Raw genomic sequence first — 20,704 nt, 5'->3', positions numbered from 1 at the left:
TGTGTTTTTACTCAATTTTGTGTAGCCATTTCTGCTTATCTTGGGCAATTTGTCGACATTATTAATGGAATTTCTGGTTATGCTCTAACTTGAATGCTGTTGGGAGCAAAAAAAGTTGATATCCATTTGGATGAATGGATCCTGTTCTCCCCTGAAGTGCTTGGCTCAAGTGCTCCTTACCACAACTGCTTTGCTCTTTGGGGATGTAAGAGGGGGTCTGGATTTCTATGGCAGTTGCTGGTTCTTGAGGGCAGGAGCTTTCCATCCCGTCTCTCACTCAACAGGCTTGTATTTCTCTCTCATATTTTATCTCCCCCTCTTCATACATTGCAGGGTTTCTGACTTTCGTAATAAGCAGTAAGAGCTTTATTCTTCCTGTAAGGGGGGAAAGAAAAACTGAACTGATGAAGTTCAGGAAAAGTGGTTGTTTCTTTCCTGCAACACATGGTAAGAAATACCCATGTTAACTGGCACCAAGTTCCCATCACAAGATGTTCTTTGCAACACTTCATTTACTAGCAAATTAATGACTGGCCTGGATCAGCCTGCCTTTTCCATAATTATGAAGTATAATAATTAGAGAAGCAGTATTCCAAATAATACACCTTATTGGAGCCCAAGATTTATAGAAAGACCATGTAAGCGGCTCTATTAACGGGAAACAAAATTCCACAGACTGGAGTTTGCATCAGCTTTGTCTGAATCTTCATTAGCCCGGAATACTCCACTGCTGAGCAAGTTAAGAGCTGTGTTAATTATCCAAACAGATGCACTTCCTAGTATACTTTTTGATCTAAGAGAACAAGTTTTTCCTAGAAACCAAGTACCATCATTTTACCTTCCTCGAGTTTTTCAGTAAAGGTTGGGTTTGTGGGTTTTTGGGGATTTTCTCAAGGCACTGTACACCTATAACACACTGAGGGGGGAGCTCATAATGCGGTTTGGGTATTTTTGCCCTTTAATCACCATAGAGTGGATTCAGAAAAAGAATAAGAAAGCCAAATGACATAGTTTTAATGCTACTGGGACACATCAGGTAAGGAAACAGCAAACCCTAGGCTATTTCAGCCTAGATTGCCTCATAGCAGTGGGCACCACTTAGCGTTGTTTGGCTTCTGTCTGATTAAATGCAAATGGCTGGCTAAGAATCTTGTTTCATACTCGCTAGTATGCAGTTGCAAGTAAGCAACTGATTATGAATTCTGATTAGTCACTGCTGATGCTTCATCAATGTACTGCTGCACAAAGAACAGGAGGAAATGTGTGGCCTTCACTTAGATCATGGTCTTCATAATTTGGATAGCTTCTTGTGAAGAAGTGGCTTCAAATACCTCTCGTAGGCTGGGTTCATCTGTTCAGAAAGAGAATGTGGAAGGGAATTAATGGTGATTAAGAAGAAGGAAAAGGCTGTATTTTTGATAAAAGAATGATCTCTGAAATACAGAAAGCTAGACCATTTAAAAATCAAAACCAAACCGCCCGCTTCTTCAGATAAGTGCAAGATCTCTTTCCCTATAGTATGTGCTGTCCTTCATAACCAGTACACAATACTCATCCCAAATGGAACAGCATACTATTTAACTTGAGAAAATATGCTTGGACTTGAACATTTGCTGAAGGCAAATTCTGTATTCAGCTGTAGAATTTCAAAGGGTTGCTGATTACCACAGTAAAAATCTCACTTAAGGCAAAATGGGTTTTCAAATGGAGCAATAGCTATTTACATCGTGCAGAATTTTACATAACTCCACAATATGGATGAATTAAGAAGTGAAAGTAAAGTGCTAAAGACCATGAAGGATGAAATTGCCTTGTTTAACATTTATACTCTTTCTGGTTAAACATATTATTAGAAAAATTAAGTATTGCACTAGTAGGAGTACTAGGGGATGGAATATACCCTGTGTTTAGTGGCTCTTGCATAATATGTTGTTCCATAATATGTAAACTATGTAAGTTTGTCTGTAAACAGACTTTTGTTTTAGCTGATTTTGTGCAATATTACCTCTGTAAGCTTAAAAACCAAACCCACATTGGTGGCACACACAGACCAGCTCCCTGCTACAAGCTCTAATACTCTGGGGGCTGTAAGTCATCAATGGCTGAGCTAAGACTATAGGCGGCATAATTGGGGTATTCCAGGCCATTGTTCAGAGTGAGATACTAAGAATTAAAAGCTCCTATTCCATTTGCTTTCATCTGTATAGCTTTTATTAGAAGAAAAGCAAACAATCTCTGCTATGGCTAATGCAGAAGTTGCCCAGCTGTAATCCAGCATCTGTACCTGTGTGTTGGTTGGTGACTTCTGAGCCCACTCGTAGAGCCGCTGGTAAACCTGGCCGTCGTAACTGCCAAGTGCAGAATTCAGGGTCTTATCTGTGAAGTCAAAGGCATCCACCAGTGGAACAGCATCCTTCCTACGGAGCAGATGAATGACATTCGTGTTACTGAAGCAGGTATTGCTTTGTAAGGGAGGAAAATAAGGCAAAGGTAAACTGCAAAGTCAGTTGTTCCAGGTTCCTCAGCCGGAAAAGCTTGTGCCAGTTTTTCCCGTTGCTGAGGCTATGGAGGAAATCCTGCCTGTTTTGATTCCTCAGAGGCATATTCTACTAATGCTCTGAGTTGTCTGTACTGTTGAATGGGGCTTGTAATCACCTGGTTTCCATCCCTAATTCCCTAATATAGGACTCAATGTCATGTCAGATGTTTCCTCAGCGCACTCTTGCTTCTGGTTTTTGTAGATTTTTTCTTTTGTTTTTCTTATACCATATGTGTTTTCCTACCAACTGGTTGTAAGGTTGCTGCTAAATTCATGTGAAGTGCTTTGCTGATCTCCAACCTTCATCTGCTCTCAAGTATTTCTGTTACCTCATCATGGGGTATCAAGGTCTCCTACTCTCTTTGTGTCCGTAAGAACAAAGCAACCCTGAACTGCACCAAAAGCTTGTCTAGCCCAGAGGCTGATCTGACAGCAGTCAGCAACAGATAGCTAGAGCGTAAAGACAAGTATGTAGTGACAGCTTCTTCTCCTAAGCAGAAGATGGTTTCTTTTACCTCATCCTCCCATCGTCCTGGGTGCAGGAAGTCAAACTGGCTGCACCCCACACCTGAGGCAGAGGGATGCAAAATGGTTTGCTCAAATATTGGCATTTGCATCTACCAGTTCCTTTTGGGGAAGGGCTCTTTGGGGGTTTGGGAAAGGCTGGGGTTTTGCTACAGACCAAGAAGTGTTTGTATCCTAATTGTAAACAGGTAAATGTGCGTTCTTGAATCCTTTTAGCAAGGCATGGACTAACAGAAGTTGCAATGAATTCCAGAGATGGCAATGTGTTAGGCTTTTGTAAGCCTTACGTTAAGCTTATTGCTTAACTTGAATTCTGTGATTAGTTCTGAAAATGCTCACTGTTCATCTCAGTCCTGCTCAGCTCCTGCCTATTCTTGCTTCTCTCCAGGTGTCTTAATTAGAATTTTACACAGAGTCGCAACTCATTCTCTGCACCATAAGTGAATCTTTTCTTAACAAACAGCACCGAGAAGTGCAAGAACCCTTGTCAAACAGCCTTTGTGAGTGTTGTGGTAAGTTAAAACCTTAGTGTATCTCAGAATTCATGTAGTTAGCAATAAATGGTGTCGAGCAGACGCATCTGAACTAGCTGTAGGCAGGATTGTTTGGGTACAGGTTGCAACTCAGCCATGGCAACAGAGTAGGCTGTATTAGCTGTCGCTTCAGCAGATTTTGCAGTGTCTGATCTGCTGCCTCCTACCAGTGTTGCTCTCACTACGTATTTGCCTGGTTTTGCTCTACTGCAAATGGTAGAAAGTGTTCAAGATTTCTTGATTTATAATTCAAGATTTTATGTTCCAGAGCTTTGCTGTTTGCAGAGGAGCTGGGCACTTCGGCTTGTTTTGTGCTGAAAACAAGCTCTATAGATGCTTCAATCAATTTTTAGTGCTGCCAGGCAATGAAAATTAAACCCGAATGAGGTGCATTGACTTTGAAGATGTTACCATAGGTACGGCAGCACCATTTTAGATCTATCACAGCTGTGTATCTCCTCTCATACTAGAGCAGCTCACCGAATGACAGCCAGAAGGTCCAGGTACGATGCTGTGACCATGTCCATTTGAGCTCCAGATATGTATCCATCGTGCAAGAAGACTCCTGCATTTGAGAAGATCCCGTGTAACGCAAAGAGGTCACAGAGATGTTTCATAATCCTCTGGATGCCACCTTTGGTCTCGAGTCTTTCCACAGTTTCTGCAAAGTTTTTCACTGTGATGTAGTGGCAGTGAGCCTGGAAAACAAATGCAATCAACAGTGAATGCACCTCAAAACACTTTTAGTAGGCCAAGTGACTCAGATGTTCTTGCAAAGAATATAAAACCTTTTCATTTCCCTGGCACTTTCCCAGTCTGTATTCTTTGTTTGTTGGTTCACAAGGCCTTTTGCATTCATGTCTTACAGCAACAGTAGAGGAGAGAATTGGGGGTGTAAACAGTCAACACTGTGATATATGTAAACTCTAGAAAACCACTTTAGAAATCGCAGTGGTACTTTAAATATTTCTGATAGATACCCTAAAGAGTTTGTGTGATGGAAACACATATTGGAATGGGCTTGTTTTGACCTCTAGCAAGTGAAGCTTGGTCATACATCAATAGGAGAAAACTCTTTCGTTGACGACCTTGGGCTCATGGTACATTGGGTACAGTGTCTGTAGGGCTTTGCTCTGAAAACCTCTGTTGTCACAGGAGAACAAGCAAACTTACCTCTTGCTTTTGTGGCTTCAAGTAAACCGATAGTTTTTGGGTCAGACAACAATAGAATGTCTAGCTGCCAAGTTACAGAAGTATTAGCTGTGGGGTGACTCTTGTTATGTTGTCGTTGCTGTGGGTGGTTGGTGGTGTTGGTATCTGTGTGGGTTCCCTCTCCCACTGCACAGTTCCCCTCCCCGCTGTGGGTGTAAGCAGGCACACCCTGCAGCTCTTCCTGCCGGCACTGCCAAGCAGCGTGGAGGCCAGCGTGGACTGCAGAACCTGCCTGAGAAGCTGGGTGTCTCCTCAAGCAATTAACCTGTGTGGAGTCTGCAGCAAAGCCGTACCCAGCGCCTGAGCCACTTGGCAGGCATCTCTTCATATAGCTGCCGTGCCAGTCGTGTGGGTGAGTCTCCAGGGAAGGTGTGGAATAAGAAGTCATAGAATCATAGAGTAGTTAGGGTTGGAAAGGACCTTAAGATCATCTAGTTCCAACCCAGAAGTTCCCCAAGAAGGCAGCAGGCTATCAAGATTTTAAAGTTATGGGGGAAATTCAAGCGTTTTGGGTGACTTTTCCTCTCCCTGAAGTATCTAAGAAACTTTGGGAGCCCAGATCTCATTTTCTGAAGAGTCTAGCAGCACAGTCACCACTGACAATACCACAGCCAGCCCTCTGCATGTGATGGGCTCTTCAGAAATGGTTGATTTCTCGCTAGATTCTCCTCCTTGTTTCTCAGAGAGGGCTGGATTCCAGCTCCTCCTCTGACACGTGGTCTCCCTGCTCTTCAGACCAGAGACCTTGGCCACCCATTTGAGTGGGTGCAGGAAGAAACAGCTTGTTCAGGTTTGTGTGCTGTTCAAAGCCTTTCCTAGAGGCAATCTCAAACAGGAACATTTTGCTTCTGTTTCATTCCACTAAAAATATATTTACATTTAAAAAAAAATATTGGGAAAGTAATTTGCGAAGTCACTTTGTTTATAGGAGGTGTCCTTTATTTTAGAGGCAATTACACAGCTTTTCTGCTCTTTTTCAAGCTTACAGCATTGAATACTTGCTGTTTCCCCTGAGTCTGTGTAATTGAAAATGGGAGGTGATGCACAGGCGACAGGTGACCACAGAACATGCTGCTGCTGAGATCTAGTCTTTGCTCCCTTACTCAGTGGAAGGTGTCCCTGCTATGGCAACGGGTTGGAACTAAACGAGCTTTAAGGTCACTTCCAACCCAAACCATTCTGTGACTCTATGATATGGGAGGTATGATTCTGGTAGTAGTGGCAGCAGAGCTATGTATGTATTTTGTTTTCTTCCCTCCCCTTTCATTTCTATTCCCCTTAGTCTTTTTCTACCTGGCCTATTCAGATGGCAAATTCTTCAGATCAGGAATTGCTTCTTATGATGATTTTCCCACCATGCAGACCACAGTGGTGCCCTGGTCTTTGTGGTGTCCCTTAGATGCTAACAGAAAACAATGAACAGTGCTGAGACTTTAAGCTAATCATGTGTTTCTGTTGCACATTACAAAGACAAACATCACATAAGCAGATGATTTTTTTACTAACCTTCACAGCCTGCACCAGCTGCACCGTGCACTCATTCCATGCGTCGTGCTTTTTGACTCCAGACTGAATCAAGTCCTGTAGTTTAGCTGCTGTGCTGCTGATGAGTCTGGAAAATCCAAAAAGCATATTGTATGTGACTCTAGCAGCCCACATGCACTCATTTCATATTCAGACTCGTGTGTGATCGCATGGCAAAATGGCATTTCTGACATTTGAAGTTACTTACACTCAGTATAAGTGAACTTACATTATGCAAAATCTAAGTACAAGTTGTGAGAAGCACCCAAACCACCCCGGTGCTGAAGGATTTTTGCTTTCTCAGCTTCCATGGTACTTTACCAGCGGTTCTGAGGAGTTTTTCTTGTGTTGTGTGTGTGTAAGGACAGTTTGCAGAACAAAATAAAGCAGTGATAGTGTTGGACTGCTCTTTCATTATGTTTCTACTTTTCTACACAGGGATCCAAATCATGCTTCCATTGATCCTGAAGCTTTTGGAAGAATGGCTCTGTTTTCACACTGATTTGAATGGCAGCAGGGATGTTGATCTGTTTGCCTGGTTTTGAGAGATGGCACATGTATGGCCCATGACTGTGCCCATAATACCAATGAGACCACTCACGATACTATTTTTATTTGTGTTGAATAGTTGAATGTGTAGGTGAAAGGCTTGCAGACACAATGAGAGGCTCTGTGTTTGCTGTGGTGTTAACTGAAACCAAACATCAGTTTCACAGGTATATGAAATTTTAGCTTTATATAGAGTATAGAACTGCACAGGGTCCAGCTGGCTGAAGGTTTTACTGGATGGCAGCTCAGTGATGTGGTCTGGGGTTTACATAAACAGTGCCATCAGCTTGGTAAAGAATCAACTTTATGCAATATAGTTGTTTGGTAGCATGTGGCTTAAAATGTTGTGATGTTCTGAATCTGAAAGCTTCATATTGAACACTTGACATGGCTGTTAAACCTGTGCGAGTCTTCCTCCTTCAGGAGCAGATGGCGTCAATTCTTGTGTAACTTATGTTATTTTACCTCCCTTTAAAGCAAGGAAGCAGCCGAGCTCTTCACACATTTCTGGTATCAAAGAAAGAAGCCTGTCTCCCATCTCTGTACTGACCTGACTGCTGCATGTTGATATGCCTCGGTGTAAGTATCTGGACTGAGGAAATCGAACTTGTTCTTGGCTGGGCACTTCCCGGGTTTCACTGCAGCCAGGTAAGTGACAGATGGTGGGACAGGGTGGCCAGCGCTGGCTGCCATGAAGCACTTAATCAGGAACCTGGGAAGAGGATAACAGTCAGAGCAAAAAGTAAAGCAGGCTCGGGTGAGGAGCAGCAAGATGTAACCCATCCTGTCAGTGGTCCAGAATGGACTTGAACCAGTAGTGACCTTATGTTTTATATCTTATTTGCAATAACCTGATCTATGATGGGTCTCAGAGGTAGTCTGTCTACTATATGCAATGCTGTAGTGATGTTTTTTTAGAAAGAAACTTGCTGTGGCTATTAGCAGCATGGTGATTAGAAAATTGTCAACTTTGCAGCCTGAGTCTTAATGCTCTGTGCATCTTAATGGTGGTTTGGTCTTCCCCTCTATGATCCCCAACATACAATCACATTTTAACAAACATGAGTCTCTTGGAGCTAAACACATTCCCCACTCCCTTATTTTTTTGGCACCTCTGCTATGACCTAGACCGACCCGGTCTGGAAGTAAAGGGTTTACAGCATTTCTCTTGATCTTGCTATTGATCTTGAAAGAAGAGGCAGCAATGAGTGCAGAAGTGCAGAACGCAAGCACAGAGCTATGTGGTAGCATCTCTGTCCCTAGGAATTGTACCGGTTTTCTCCTTCTAGTAAAAACACATGTTATTAAAAGTTCAAGCAGCTGTGGTTTCTTTCTCCTGTATTTAATCTAGCCTTGGATAATCATCAGTCTGCGTGTTCCGAGGAAAGCGGTGTTCTTGGAGCGTGACTCATCTGCTTTCAATATCCTACAGCTCTGCCTTCTCTGAATCAACCTCACTTTGCCAATATCACATTACACTGGCTTCTTAAAAACTAAACTGCAAAACTTGTGTAGCAAAGTGCTTTTGCTGCGCTCCCAGAAAAAGAGGAAAATGAGATTATGCAGAACAGCACCCGCGTACGTCCCAAACCCAAAAATAGAAGAGATAGATAATCCAATTCCCACACACCTTTATGCCTGTTAGACAGAAGACATGAATAGTTTATGGACTAAGTTGTATTATTTTTAGAAGGTGCTGGGAGAAAGGAGTAGCTGGTTTTACTGGTTTTGGGGAAGGAGTGGTAGAGCTTGAATAAATGAGGGGGCAGGCTTTTAGATGAACAGGTTTGGATTGTTACCTGGCAGTTTGCAGGAACAAAATGGTGTTTTCCCCTTCATAAATACAAGAGGCAAGTATTCTAGTACACAAGGAAGGGAGTCCACTCAGCAAAGAGTAACCATGGCCCCCGCATGCCCGAAGGCATGCCTCCACTGCTGAAGCGCAATACTGAGTAACCATGGCTTTGAAGCCTGAAGAAAATGCATGGAGCTGTTTGGAAAGAGAAATTAAAAGTAAGGCAGAGTATTAATGGTGAAAATGGTCCAAAGGAATCCTCAGAATCAGTTTCCTCTTTTAATTTTGTGCAGTTTCTGGGCAGGAAATCCCTGTCAGATCCTCCTTTGCATGCTGGTATAGCACCCAGTTCCCAGAGCCTGGCCTTTGGGTTCTGCCTGGGATGCTGCACCCCCTTGTGTTGGGCACGCTGTGGTCAGTGGGTACATTTTTGGGTTTCTCTCAACCAGCAGTGCTTTTGGTCACCCTTGTTCAAAGTGTGTTTTCATTTCACGCTTCCAGTTGCAAAATCTTATGTTCTATCTAAAAAGTCACATTTTTGGTTTTGGCTCAGAAGTGAATATTTGCGTTTGTGGATGATGTTGGGAAATAACACTTTGTGCCACCAGCTACTTGGAACAAGGTTTTTATCAAATGAACGTGCTTTTCAAGGACTTTTCACTCTGCAATAGTTCCCAAAATGAAAAAGTTGGGGTGGTAAAGCAAATGCTATTGCTGACTGGTTGTGGACCTAGGACACATCATTTGATCTCTTAGTGCTTCCTCTTTCTCTAGTTATCTAGTGGTGAGAGGAATGCTTGTCCAATTTGCCAAAATACTTTGACATTTATAGATGAAGAATGCTATATGAGTTACTCCTGCTGCAGCTCACCTCCGGCAGCATGTCAAAGTTCTCCCTCTGGATCTCTTCGTACCCCCTGTTGAATAGGTCCTCCAGGTAGTTGTTGATGAAATGAAAGGCATAGGCTGCTGCCACGTGGGGCAGCAATTTCTCCTGCTGAGTCTGGAAGTCAAGGATCTTTGCTTCTTCTTCCCTGTTGGAAGACAGCTGATGAAGTAGGGAAAGTGTGAACACAGGCATAACTACTGTTAGTTTACTTATCACATAATGAAAACATGCATTTTTCATTACCAAGCAGCAGTTTGTGAAGGGGACTGAGCTGATGTCGTGGCAGCGGTTCTGCCCGGCTTGCTAAGCTGTTAGAGAAATGAGCCTGACTACAAGAAAGGTTATTTGCTGTGTTGGTGAACCAGCATTGAGTAGAAAAGGCTCTGTGTAATGGGTTGGTGCAGAGGGGGAACAGGGACTGAAGGAGGGGATGAAGATGAGGCCCGCAGGGACAGTGAGATGTATGGTGTTACAGAGGAGGTAGTGGCCCTGCACCCTGCAGAACTTTTACTTTTCCAACTGGATCTTTGTGGCCCCTGAAAACATTTGAGTCTACATTATTTTAAGCTTTCTGAGCTTTTTTTGGATGTTCTTTTCCACTCTTGCTGTGGTTGGTACACTTAGGACTTCAAATGATGGAACTGGTTATTACAATAGTTGAGCATGCTGTGCTCTTGTGTTTGGTTTGCGTTCGATCCAAACCACATTCTCATTAGGATGATCTTGCTTTTGAAGGGAGCTGTGAGTGGAAATTCCTGAAATCCATTCAAACGAAAAATACCTATTTAAAAATTACAGGCATTCTCACCAGACTGATAAAATTCAATGTTGTAAAGCGTGGATATTGGAAGGGTGGATGTTGGAAGGTATTTTAATGTTGTGCCTATGAGTAGGATGCTATGGAATAAGAATTCAGCAACTTGTCTGCGTTGTCTGGATTCTGCTGAGTTATGGGATTACACGGGAAGGCCAGTTACAAGAAAAATAAGTTGTCTGTGTGAGCTGCTGAGCTATTCAAACTATGAAACTTATCTTAGAAAGAACTGTAAACATTCTCTTGTACTTTGACTGAAGCTCGTTAATGTAAATAATGGGGAAGCATGTTTGGAATACCCTCTCTGGCCCAGGAAATAAGCCAGTGATGTGCTAAAAGATAAGATGAGAAGTCGAAACACAGACTGGTGCAGGGGAACATGGTGCATGGTCCCCTTCCCACTGTTGCAGGCTTGCATGGCATTACCCAGGCTTTAACTTGGACTGTCGGCGAACCACAGAGTATCTGATGGCAATGGTGCAAGCCTTCATTAGGGGTATTACAGCCTCGTGCGAGATGAGAGCGACGCGCAGTGCAGTCATTGTGAAATAGTTAATCTGCTGGGACCCCCGTCTTACATAGGTGCCATCTGGTTGAACCTAGAGTAGAGAAAGGATGTTAGATGCCACCTTCTTCAGTACTTCAATACTGGTAGTGTCATCTCTATGCATAGAATAAAACGGACATTGAAATCCTTTGCTGAGTGCAAACCTAAGTATCTTTATGTACGATGGATGAAACGTATCCATTTAAAGAGACAAATTCTTACTGCTTCTGGCTCAAATAGGTTCTCCCTGCGCTATGATCCCAAGCCTCTGAACATGGAATTCCTAACACTGAGTTTCATTTAGGATTCAGGTAACTTCTGCCCTTGACAAACCCACAGAGACATGCAGACACCTCAAAGGAAGAATTTTGTCCTAAATTCAGGCAGGTCCCTGTCGTCCCTCTGGCTGCGCAGTGAGAATCTGACGTGTGATATGAGTCTGTACATACCTCACAAAACTTGCTCAGCATGTTCTCCCTGGGGACACGCACGTTCTGCAGCATGAGGTATCCATTGTCAATGTGGTCAAAATTCATTTTGGGACCGATGTCTCCTGCAGTTATGCCTGGAGCAGGAGAAAACACAGCTGCTTACTTCCACTTGAACTCTTCTCCCCATTTTGTGCCAGGCTGGGGAAAAAGGAAAGGCATGTTCAGTTCTGCTTCTTCCCCAGCATGGGTGATCTTGCCTGAGGGATGAAACAGGCATTTGAGTGCCTCGTGGTAGTTTGTTTCCATGATCCATCTGTCACCCATGTTGGCCAGGGTTAGAACTGAGGTGTTAATGCAGAGGTGGTCAGAGCAGCCCAGGCTTCTGGTTAAGAAGGCTCGGTCTGGATATGCCATTAAATCTTCCTTTAGATAAAAAGGTTGTGGTTAATGATAACTATGCCTTGAGTATCTGTCTTGGTTTGGTTTTGGCACTATAGCTCTCCCTGGGCCCAATGTTTTAGAAGACATTTAAGGGCAGAAGAGGCAGAGCACCTGCACAAGCACTGTGATGCCTGGGGTCATTTACCTGGGCACAGTGAATGGTCCCAAAGGCTGCGTATCTGCACGATGAAGGGATGCACGCCGTAGCACTTCCCCTGGATGTCCAGCTGTGCAAAGACCACTGCGTGTGTTGCTGACCTTCCCACTGTGAGGAGAAAACCAGCCATGCTCCCTTAAGACAAGGTACAGTACAAACACTTCCACAGTTAACGGCAGTCTGTGCTGATTGTGTCTTAGGTCTCACTAACATATGGGTCAGTGTGGGTGTGATCCACAGATGCTGGAAGCTGGAGGTTGCCTAAATCTGCGCTCTGAGCTTGCTCTTGGCTCTCAAAAGTTGCATCATTATTCAAGCCCGTGAGGCTTGTATGAGCAGTTTGTGTCAGCAAAGGAGAAAAAATAAATAGCTAAAGATCTTGCAGAGCTGAATGGGGAGAACTGGGGCTGATAGAGCAACTCCAGGGATTTGCTGTGATATACCTTTCTGAGGAGAGCCATGAATTTCACACTTGAAACCTTTATGCTGAGACTGGCTGATGATGTGAATCCTTTATGCTGATCCTTTATGCTGATCCTTTGTGCTGATGACCTCCCTGTGGTTTTTGGTCGTTTGAGTATTGTTTACAAAGAAGAGAAGGTTAATTCCTGCAGAGGCAGGAATTTCTCTGAGCTAAGTTCTCCAGCCCTGCCATCTTAGGGTTTTTGATAGATGATGGTGGCTCCCTTCTGGCCTTTGAACTTGTACAAAACCCTTTGGTCTCTTACTTGCCTCTTGATCTGTGCATCTCTTACTGAAGCTCTCTGCTAGAACCTGAGCTCTCAAACACAGAGCTTGAGTGGGGCAGAGTGAGCAACTGAAGAAGGCCAATGAGGAAAACCAAAGTATTTTGTGTGGTACTTACTGTCTCCAGGCCACCACTTCATGGCAGAGATCTTCGGTGTGTTCAGTATAAACTCCTGCGTAGCTATATCAAAGACTGCTGTTGTTTCCAAACCCTGAAGATAAGTTCCTTTAAAAAAACCCAAAACATTGTATGTATGTATTTATATCTCTTTCTATCTCCTGCTGTATCACAAGGATGCAAAGAGTGGAGAATCCCTGGAGGCTGGTGTGGGTATTGCCAGGATTTTGTGGTTTACCCTCCTGATGAGAACCATGGGATGATGCTTCCAGTGACCCCACACCATCTCCTGTGAAGATCTCTTGAGCCACATGGTGCTCAGGCAAGCTGCCTGGTTCATGGTGACAACCATCAGCTTGGGCAAGCTGCCTGGCTGATCCCCTCCACTGATGGTGGCTGCCATCTAAGCATGCTATCTAACCATGAGCTGCTGCTAACAGCAGCAATCTAACAATGAGCTTTCACCCTCACTCTTGTTATTTTTCCCACATTGGCAAAACCAAAGCCGGCAAATCTCCATCTTGCAGAGGAACACTGAGGAACATCAACCTCTAACACACAGATGGCATTTCCCCCCTCTCCAGTGAAGCACAGACAGCTTGAACTCTAATTCCCCTGGGAATCTGGGCCTTTTGTCCTATGGAAATGCTGTGTTTTCTTTGCAGCCTTACCGTGCCCCAGTTCAGTCTGGGCGTAGCTTCCGATCAGCTGATACTGGGTGGCAAGAGGAATCCATTTGGTGATCTGTTTGTCGGAGCCCAGCACTGAAATACTTCTCATGAAGACGGTGTGAAGGAGAAATGCGACTTCTCCTGACAGTGCCCTGCGGAGAAGGCAAACGGGGTGTTTTTGTACATGGATGAAGTTCCAGGGATGTGATGAATGAGGCAGTGACATTGCAATGGTCACCAGACTGTACTACCTACAGCCTTTTGATTTCTGCATTGTCCTACCTTACCCAACATCCAGCATCAACACTGGAGGCAATATTGCATCAAAACCAGATTGGATGGGGCTTTGAGCAGCCTGATCTCATGGAAGGTGTCTCTGCCTGTGGATAAGCTTTAAGGTCCTTTCCAACACAAACCATTCTATTATTCTATGAAAATCACTCTTCCAACCTGCTTTCGCTCCTTCTTTCTTAACACAGTTTGCTTAAGTGTTGCTAGCTAATTATTTCACTTGTTCTTGGACAACTAGCAGATGCTAAACTCCTAAAAACATAGCCCAGCTCTGAAGCTCTTGTGGCTCTGATAGCTTCTGAGCCCTTTGTGTCTTCATTTTATGCCACAGGATTATTTTTTTTCCTAGTTATTTAAGTTACATTTTAAGGCTGAGCTAAAAAAAAAACCCCACTACCCTTCCCTAAAACCCCCAAACCTTGGCAATTCACTGTGGGACACATGGGACTGAATTACATACGTGGGCATCTGGGGCCTGGATTTCTTGAACATTCCCATTCTGGGGAAGTACCTCGGTATGTGCCTTCCCATGGAACTAGATGATCTTAAGGTCCTTTCCGACCCTAACTTTTCTATGATTCTGTTGGGCTTGTTGCTGTGCTATTCCCTAGGTGTTTGCTGTCAGTCACTGTCAGTGAACAATAGTGGGGTTCGTGGAGATTTGGCCTGACTCGAGATGGGTTTTTTTCCTTGTGGAAGATACAAATACATCCTTGTAACACCTGGTTTATTGTCTGGTTGGCTCCTTCACCATCGCCAGCTGATAGAGCTGCATGCATCCTAAAATGCACTGTTCCAGAAGTTGTGTATGGGAACTTGGGTACTGTAATTTCCATGCTGCAAATCAGAAACTCATTCATTTTAAGCCTTTTTTTTGTGTGCAAGAAATCCTAAGAAAATATGAGGAATATAGTCCCTCTTCCTGGGATTCCTCAGAATAGGTTGAATCACCTCACAGATATAAGTACATGTGCTCTCACATGTAAAAATAAGTGGCTCTGCTCTTCTTGGTAGCTTGTATGGCTGCTAGCACATTGCTTTACTGCAGTGCTCTAGTGAGCTTCTCATTCTAGATAGATACCTTTCATTGTTAACAAATGACTATGACCTTTCTTTTATCCTGGCCCTGAGAGAGAATCAGTCATACTGAAAAAGTGGGAGGAAAAATATGAACAAAGTAGATGAAGGGAAATTGCTTTGATTAACAGAAAAAGACTTAATGACCCCTTGGCAGCCCATCCAGAAATGATGCTGCTTTAACTGCAATTTTAAAGAGCTGTCTTTTAAATGTGTGCAAGTGATTCACTGTGTTTGGCACCAGGAGGCACAAGGACTCCGTTGGCAAGAGCTTGGTGCTCATCTGGTGTTTCATCAGGCTGCTGTGCTCTTAATCCAGCAAAATGTGGTAGCACAGGGCTGGTCCTGCCACAGCCCTTGGCATCAGGGAGCCTGATAAAAGCAAACCTGTGGGAAATGTGGTTGAGTTTTGTCAGGTCTTTCAAATCTGCTGGGATTGTTGTTTCTTTTTTTTTATTGAGAATATAATGATCGGGTCCAAAAGCTCTCGGTAGAAGAATTCCCCCTTTATCAGCCTCACTAGCTGTAGGCAGCAAAAAGCTTAGCATAAAAAAATTACAGTCTTTCATGTAATGGGGGAAAACTTTTTAGCAAGACCTGTGCGCTTGCACTTTCTTACTGGGTGTGTAACCCCACCAGTGTGCACTGGTAACAGCAAGCCAAGTAATATTTAGCAAAGGGAGAAAGAAGGAGAGGTGAGCAATTAAAATGTGGAGTTCAACCACACGCAAAGTGTCAATAAAAGTGTTTTAAGGAAAGGCTTGCAAGAACTGTTTTGTTCTGTTGACCTACAAACCAAAGTTTGTGGTTTTTTCTTCCTTTTTTTGTTTTAATACAATATGATTTTTCTAGTTAGAGAAAATGTCATCTGTAATTCATCTGGAAGTCAGCAATGTAACTGAAAGAGCAGCACTTCCAATTCTGGTTATACATGTAAAAACATCTGAGGGGTGGTATCAGAGCTGTACCACAAGGAGCTTGCTGAAGTGGAAGTATCACGTTGGGATGTGAACTGCTGTGATCTATCACGCTGCACTGTATCTGTGTGCTGCTCTTTGAGAAGTTCCCTGCCGTGTATCATCATTTTCCCTTCTCTTGAGTGTGCTGCTAAAGTAAAAACCTGCAGCACGTTTGTATCAGAACCTTATCTGTCAACTGCCGGCCTCTCCCAGCCTTTGCTAAAGCCTATTCTTGTTGGCATACAGAACTTTCAAGAAAAAAATTACTTTTACATTAAAAAAATTATAAAATTACCTGTAAATGTACTTAAATTCGGGTCCATTCTCAGTCCATCCCATCTCGTGCATCTTTTTCTGGAGGTGAACAGCCTTTCTGACTGCTGCTTCGTACTTCTCATTCTGGCTCTGGAAATACTGATTTTCTCTGCTAAATACAGGGTCACTTTCAATAGCTTCGACTGCAAAGCAACACAGAAGAGTTGGTTCTCCTGGGGCTGGGGAGGTGCAGGCAGTGCCTTGAGCCCTGCTCAGGAGGAGTGGTGGGTACTGATGCTGTGTTATTTAGGGTGGCTGCAGGCAGGTTTTATTTTGCTGTTGCTGGCTCTGATGGCTGTCACACCTAACTCTGAAAAGCAGAGATTTGGGGAAGGAGGAGGGGAAGGAAACCCAGCAGGCCTGCGAGGAGTCTGCTGAGTGGAAATCGTGACCCTGCAGGGAAAGCACTGTCCCTGGTCAGAGTGTCAGAGGTGACTTTGTGCCTCAGGCAGGAAATGGGCATGGATCCTTCTATCCAAATAGCTGTTCTGATGGCAGCAAGATCTGTGGTTAGCTGGGTTTTGCCCGGAGAGCAGCCAACAGCTCGAGCTGCCGAGTGTCTTGCTCACACCAGTGCCTTGGCTCGGGGCTGTACCAGCCCTTCGCAACACTGTGAAGCAGCTCTCGGGCTTGCTCTTTCAGTGTCAGCCCGAACATTCCCGCTGCTCCTTTTTTGCCTTGAAACCTTGAGTCCGCGCATGTTTAAGGTTATACTGAACTCCAGTTGCACTGTGAATTGTGCAATCCCAGTGATCTGTGCCATTTTCATTTGATAAAGGCATAACATGGAAGTAGTAATAGAGAAAAAAGAGGGTTTTGTGTCTTTTTTCCTCTGTTCCTTCTGAGCACGGTCATTTTTCGGCACACCCATCATGGGTGAGAGCAGCTCAGCCCGCCTGAGCCAACCCACGCCAGGAACTCCCCACCTGAATGCGCCTGATGTGGTGAGGAGGGCTGTCGGCTCAGTTCATGCATGGCGTGCATCCCCAGCCCCTACATGCATCCCTATTGCACAAAGATGCTCGCCTGGGTGACTCTCAGTCCCTGTATTCCAGTTCAACCAATCTTACCAAAGATACTGGGGATGGGAGCAGGGAAAGGAGAAAGCTTTAGACAGCAGGAGTGTCTGTGGAGGAGTCATGATTTACACTAACAGGGAACTCCATCTCCATGTTCCCCCTTCTTTAAGACATGGGCGATAAGCAAACACCCAGGAGCGCAAACCCCACCATGCTGCAAAGGAGGAGCAGAAACAGCAGAGATGTAGCACGCCATGGTCAAGTGCAGCCTTGTGATGGTCACTCACCCACTGCCCTCCGTATCCGAGTGTTCTCCTCCCCACCATCCAGCAGCGCTGTGAGCTTTTCCACACTGAAGGAGGGTGTTTGCCTCTCGCTGGCAAGGTCAGGATTCACACCACCAAGGGCTGAGCCCTGTGAGTACTTGTGGGTCTCCAGCAGAGCCATCCCGGAGGCTGCTCTGGGAAGGGATGGGAGCTCCTTAGGTGCTGGCGCCCCTTCAGTGGGTGATTGATGTTGAGTGCAGGGAGGAGTGGTTTCAGTAGGTTGGCCAAGGTGGTTGGCACCTGCACAGGGGTTGCGTGAATGTTGACACACTGTCTTATCCTCATTGCAGTGATAGGATAATAAAAATCTAGGGCACTTCTAAGTGCACAAAATGGAGGGTTTGTGATATTGTTTTAAAACATAGAATCTTTTTCTTTCACCAGTCCGTCCCCAGTATGTTATGGGAAGTCACTGCTGGAACATCTCATAGCTATGTGTTAATGTTTAAGAGAGTTCCTGGCCCTGACCCATGGGTGCCTAAAAGGCTCCTGGACCTGTGCTCGCAGCTCTGCCTGTGCTGCCTCGATCCTGCTTCCCCTGGGGCTTGGTTTTACGTTAACTCCTAACCTTTTAATTCCCATGTTAGCAGGATTTGTCACAGGGTGCTAGTAAAACAGTGGTGTGCAGAAAACAAAGCATATTTTTCCCCCGAAGAGGCTGTCTGCCTTTCCGAGACACTTTTAATACCGTAAGGAATTTAAACTCTGGAAACTCTTGTGAATATGTTCTAAATTCCTGCTTTTTTGATGTTCAGAACATTAATTTATTATCCTGGGAGGGGGGAAAGCCTCAAAGCTGATTTCACAAGACTGAGGTAACCCAGACCTACCCTTGAGGTGTCCCAGGAAGCGTCGGGCTCAGTGCTGGAGCACCGGAAGGATTCAGCTGCCAGCTCCCTCTTCCGTGAAGCTGTGTAAAGAAAACCCCTGCGTGTGTCCGCTGTGTCCGGACGCAAAACCCCACGTACCTTGTCCCATGCACCCTTCGGGGAGCCACCTGGCTGCTGCCTGCCTGGCTGGGCTGTGCCTGCTGGTGTCCCCACCGAAGTGACCTTATCCCTGGGGCCAATGAAGCTTGGCCCATCCCATGGGTGTTCCTGCATGTGTGTGGCGGCGTGCTGGAGCTGACCTCTGCAGGCAGCGGCCTGGGAGCCTGCTAGGATTTTCCCATAGGAAAATCCCACAGCAACCAGTGCCAAAAGGGCTGGAGCCTCTCTGTTTAATAACATGCCATTTTCCTGACCTCGCTTCAGGCTATTTGTGCATTGGAGGCTACACTTCCAGCTGCTTTTCTCCTAGTATTTTTAATTTGTACTTCTATTCTGTAGCCTGCTCAGGATGGAGGAGAGCACACCTCGGGTGCTCACTGCTCCTTGCCTCTGGATTTGGCTTGCTCAAGGTTTTCCCACCTTAGTTATGGCATTTTCCTAAGCCCTTCCTGCTGTTTGGGATGCAAATCAGGAGGTTGAGGATGTGCCTCACAGGCTGGGACGTGCTAGGGCGCAAAGCGAGGTTGCCACGGGGCGTGTGCTGCTTTCATCTCCATTGATCCTGAATCTGCTGCATTATATGCTGGTGTCTAGTGGGCAGGAGCTGGCAACTCATCCCCTCTGGCTACAGCAGGAGAGGAGTCCCTCCTGCCCACACTTCATTGCTAAGTCTGTGCTGCTGCTTCAGACTTGCTTGTCTCTCACTGGAAACTGCTTTGTCAGGGAAGGAGGTGAAACAGGTGGGATTCACCGAACTGTAGAGGTGCTTTAATGTGGGAAGTTGAGCAAAGGATGGGAAATCAGATGTAGTTTTGCATATCTATCATTTTAAGCTTCAGCCTGAGTGAACCAAGCCCAGCAGCCGTGAAGAGCAACAACAAATCAGAGCACCTGACTGTAATGCAATGTGTGTGCTCACAGGCAGTGGATGGTGTGTTAGGGATGAATCTGCTAGATTAAAGATGCTATGTGGTTCCATCACCCTGCCAAAGCAATAGGGTGTCCTGTGGATATGCTGCTTGGTATTCCAGTCCATACTGCACAGCATCACATCCTGTGGTGACTCGGGATTGCCAGCACTTGGGAGGCATCAGCTTCTTTCTGAAGTTTTCTGTGGGCTTTCTCTATTTGCTCTGCTATTTTCTTCAGACAGAGTCAGAAGTGCTGGGCCTTGTGCTTCTTGAGCGCTGTTTGCCATTGCTGAGGCAGTAATGAATTAGGCAGCAAAACATAAGGTTTCCCTGATAGGAAATTCCACTGCAGCAAGCTATCAAGGAGCGCTTCAGGAGTAAATGCATAGGAAAAGAGATCTCAGCATGACCTGGATAAATTGCAAAGCTGGTATTGAAAACTCTGGCAATAAGAAGAAATCCAGGCAATGGAGCAGTTTGTGCATAGCTGAAAGGCAGCATATCTTTAAAGAGCAGAAATGAGTGTTTCTTACTCTCTTCTGCACAAGAACTGTCCCGATATGAATGACTGCCTGTGACATCTGTGCATGAAAGGAGGTGTGTGATTAGTGTAAGCAGTCCTGGGGCATAGCCCATTAAAACCTCCCCAGCTGGGGCTGTGGAAGGTTGATAAAGTGTTTTACAAAGTCCTGCCTGAGCCCCTGGTCTCAAGTCTCGCCAAAGGCCACACTCTGCAGTGAAGACCTTTCCCTTTGTGTGGTTTCTGCCAGGAAATGAAGTGTGTAACCTGCCATGGTAGGACAACAAATGAGCTATTATTAAAAGCAGCAACAAGGTGGGAAGATGTTTAGTCAATGAGCCCTTATCTCTAACGATGAGCTGACTGCCCACACCAGAGCTGCAGGGTGCGGAGCGTTGGGAACGCTGTGTACCTCCCAGTGTGGTAACCCCAGCAGATACTTGGAGTCAGAGAATGTGTTTGGTGCTGCTACAACACTTTAAAGGTATTAAAAAATACTGAAGTGAGCTCACTAGTGTCAGGATTCCCTTTCAGCTCAAAACTGGGCTTTTACATTAAACCCAAGGGCAACGTGTTTCCCTGTCTTTGTAGGTCTTACCCTGCCAGGCAGGTGGGCATCCGTGGCCAGATAGAAACCAAACATATGGGAAGTTTCAGTGCACAAAGCCTGATTCCACAATTGATGTGCCCTTAAACTTTCAGCAAATTGAGATGAAGCCTGGGGATGAGCAGTGGGTGCAGCACTGGGGACAGATGATGAGTAAGTTAACACAGCACTAACAAAAGAGTTTCTGTCAGACTTCAC

At 44.9% G+C, this 20,704-nt stretch overlaps 1 protein-coding gene across 3 annotated transcripts; it reads right to left on the bottom strand.

The window, feature by feature from the left end:
* Positions 1-594: 594 nt before the first annotated feature.
* ACOX2 (acyl-CoA oxidase 2) lies at positions 595-18,393 on the bottom strand. 3 transcript variants are annotated; one of them, XM_030502077.1, is made up of 15 exons: positions 18,310-18,389; positions 17,441-17,613; positions 16,115-16,277; positions 13,493-13,644; positions 12,822-12,929; positions 11,945-12,064; positions 11,377-11,492; positions 10,807-10,979; positions 9,549-9,711; positions 8,682-8,872; positions 7,433-7,594; positions 6,316-6,421; positions 4,078-4,295; positions 2,285-2,417; positions 595-1,351 (listed from the first exon to the last, which is right to left on the bottom strand). In XM_030502077.1, exons 2-15 carry the CDS (start codon positions 17,598-17,600, stop codon positions 1,289-1,291), a joined length of 2,028 nt encoding a protein of 675 aa, XP_030357937.1. In that variant the 5' UTR covers positions 17,601-17,613; positions 18,310-18,389; the 3' UTR covers positions 595-1,288. The 3 variants fall into 3 exon arrangements, with proteins under 3 accessions (XP_030357937.1, XP_030357939.1, XP_030357938.1); XM_030502079.1 differs by having other exon boundaries at positions 991-1,351; positions 17,441-17,608; positions 18,310-18,393; XM_030502078.1 differs by having other exon boundaries at positions 991-1,351; positions 17,441-17,719; positions 18,310-18,384.
* Between the last annotated feature and the right edge of the window lie 2,311 nt (positions 18,394-20,704).

The sequence above is a fragment of the Strigops habroptila genome, chromosome 11, assembly GCF_004027225.2.
Source record: "Strigops habroptila isolate Jane chromosome 11, bStrHab1.2.pri, whole genome shotgun sequence".
NCBI lineage: Eukaryota > Metazoa > Chordata > Aves > Psittaciformes > Psittacidae > Strigops > Strigops habroptila.
The sequence above is the reverse complement of the archived record's forward strand: the minus strand, read 5'-3'. Positions and strand labels throughout refer to the sequence as shown.

Coding starts and splice junctions, on each gene's coding strand:
- ACOX2 (XM_030502079.1), bottom strand. CDS start 17,600: ATGGCTCTGCTGGAGACCCACAAGTACTCACAGGGCTCAGCCCTTGGT. Junction 13,645..16,114: donor GAATTTAAGTACATTTACAG/GTAATTTTATAA, acceptor CCTTCTCCGCAG/GGCACTGTCAGGAGAAGTCG. Junction 11,493..11,944: donor GGACCATTCACTGTGCCCAG/GTAAATGACCCC, acceptor CTCCTGCTCCAG/GCATAACTGCAGGAGACATC.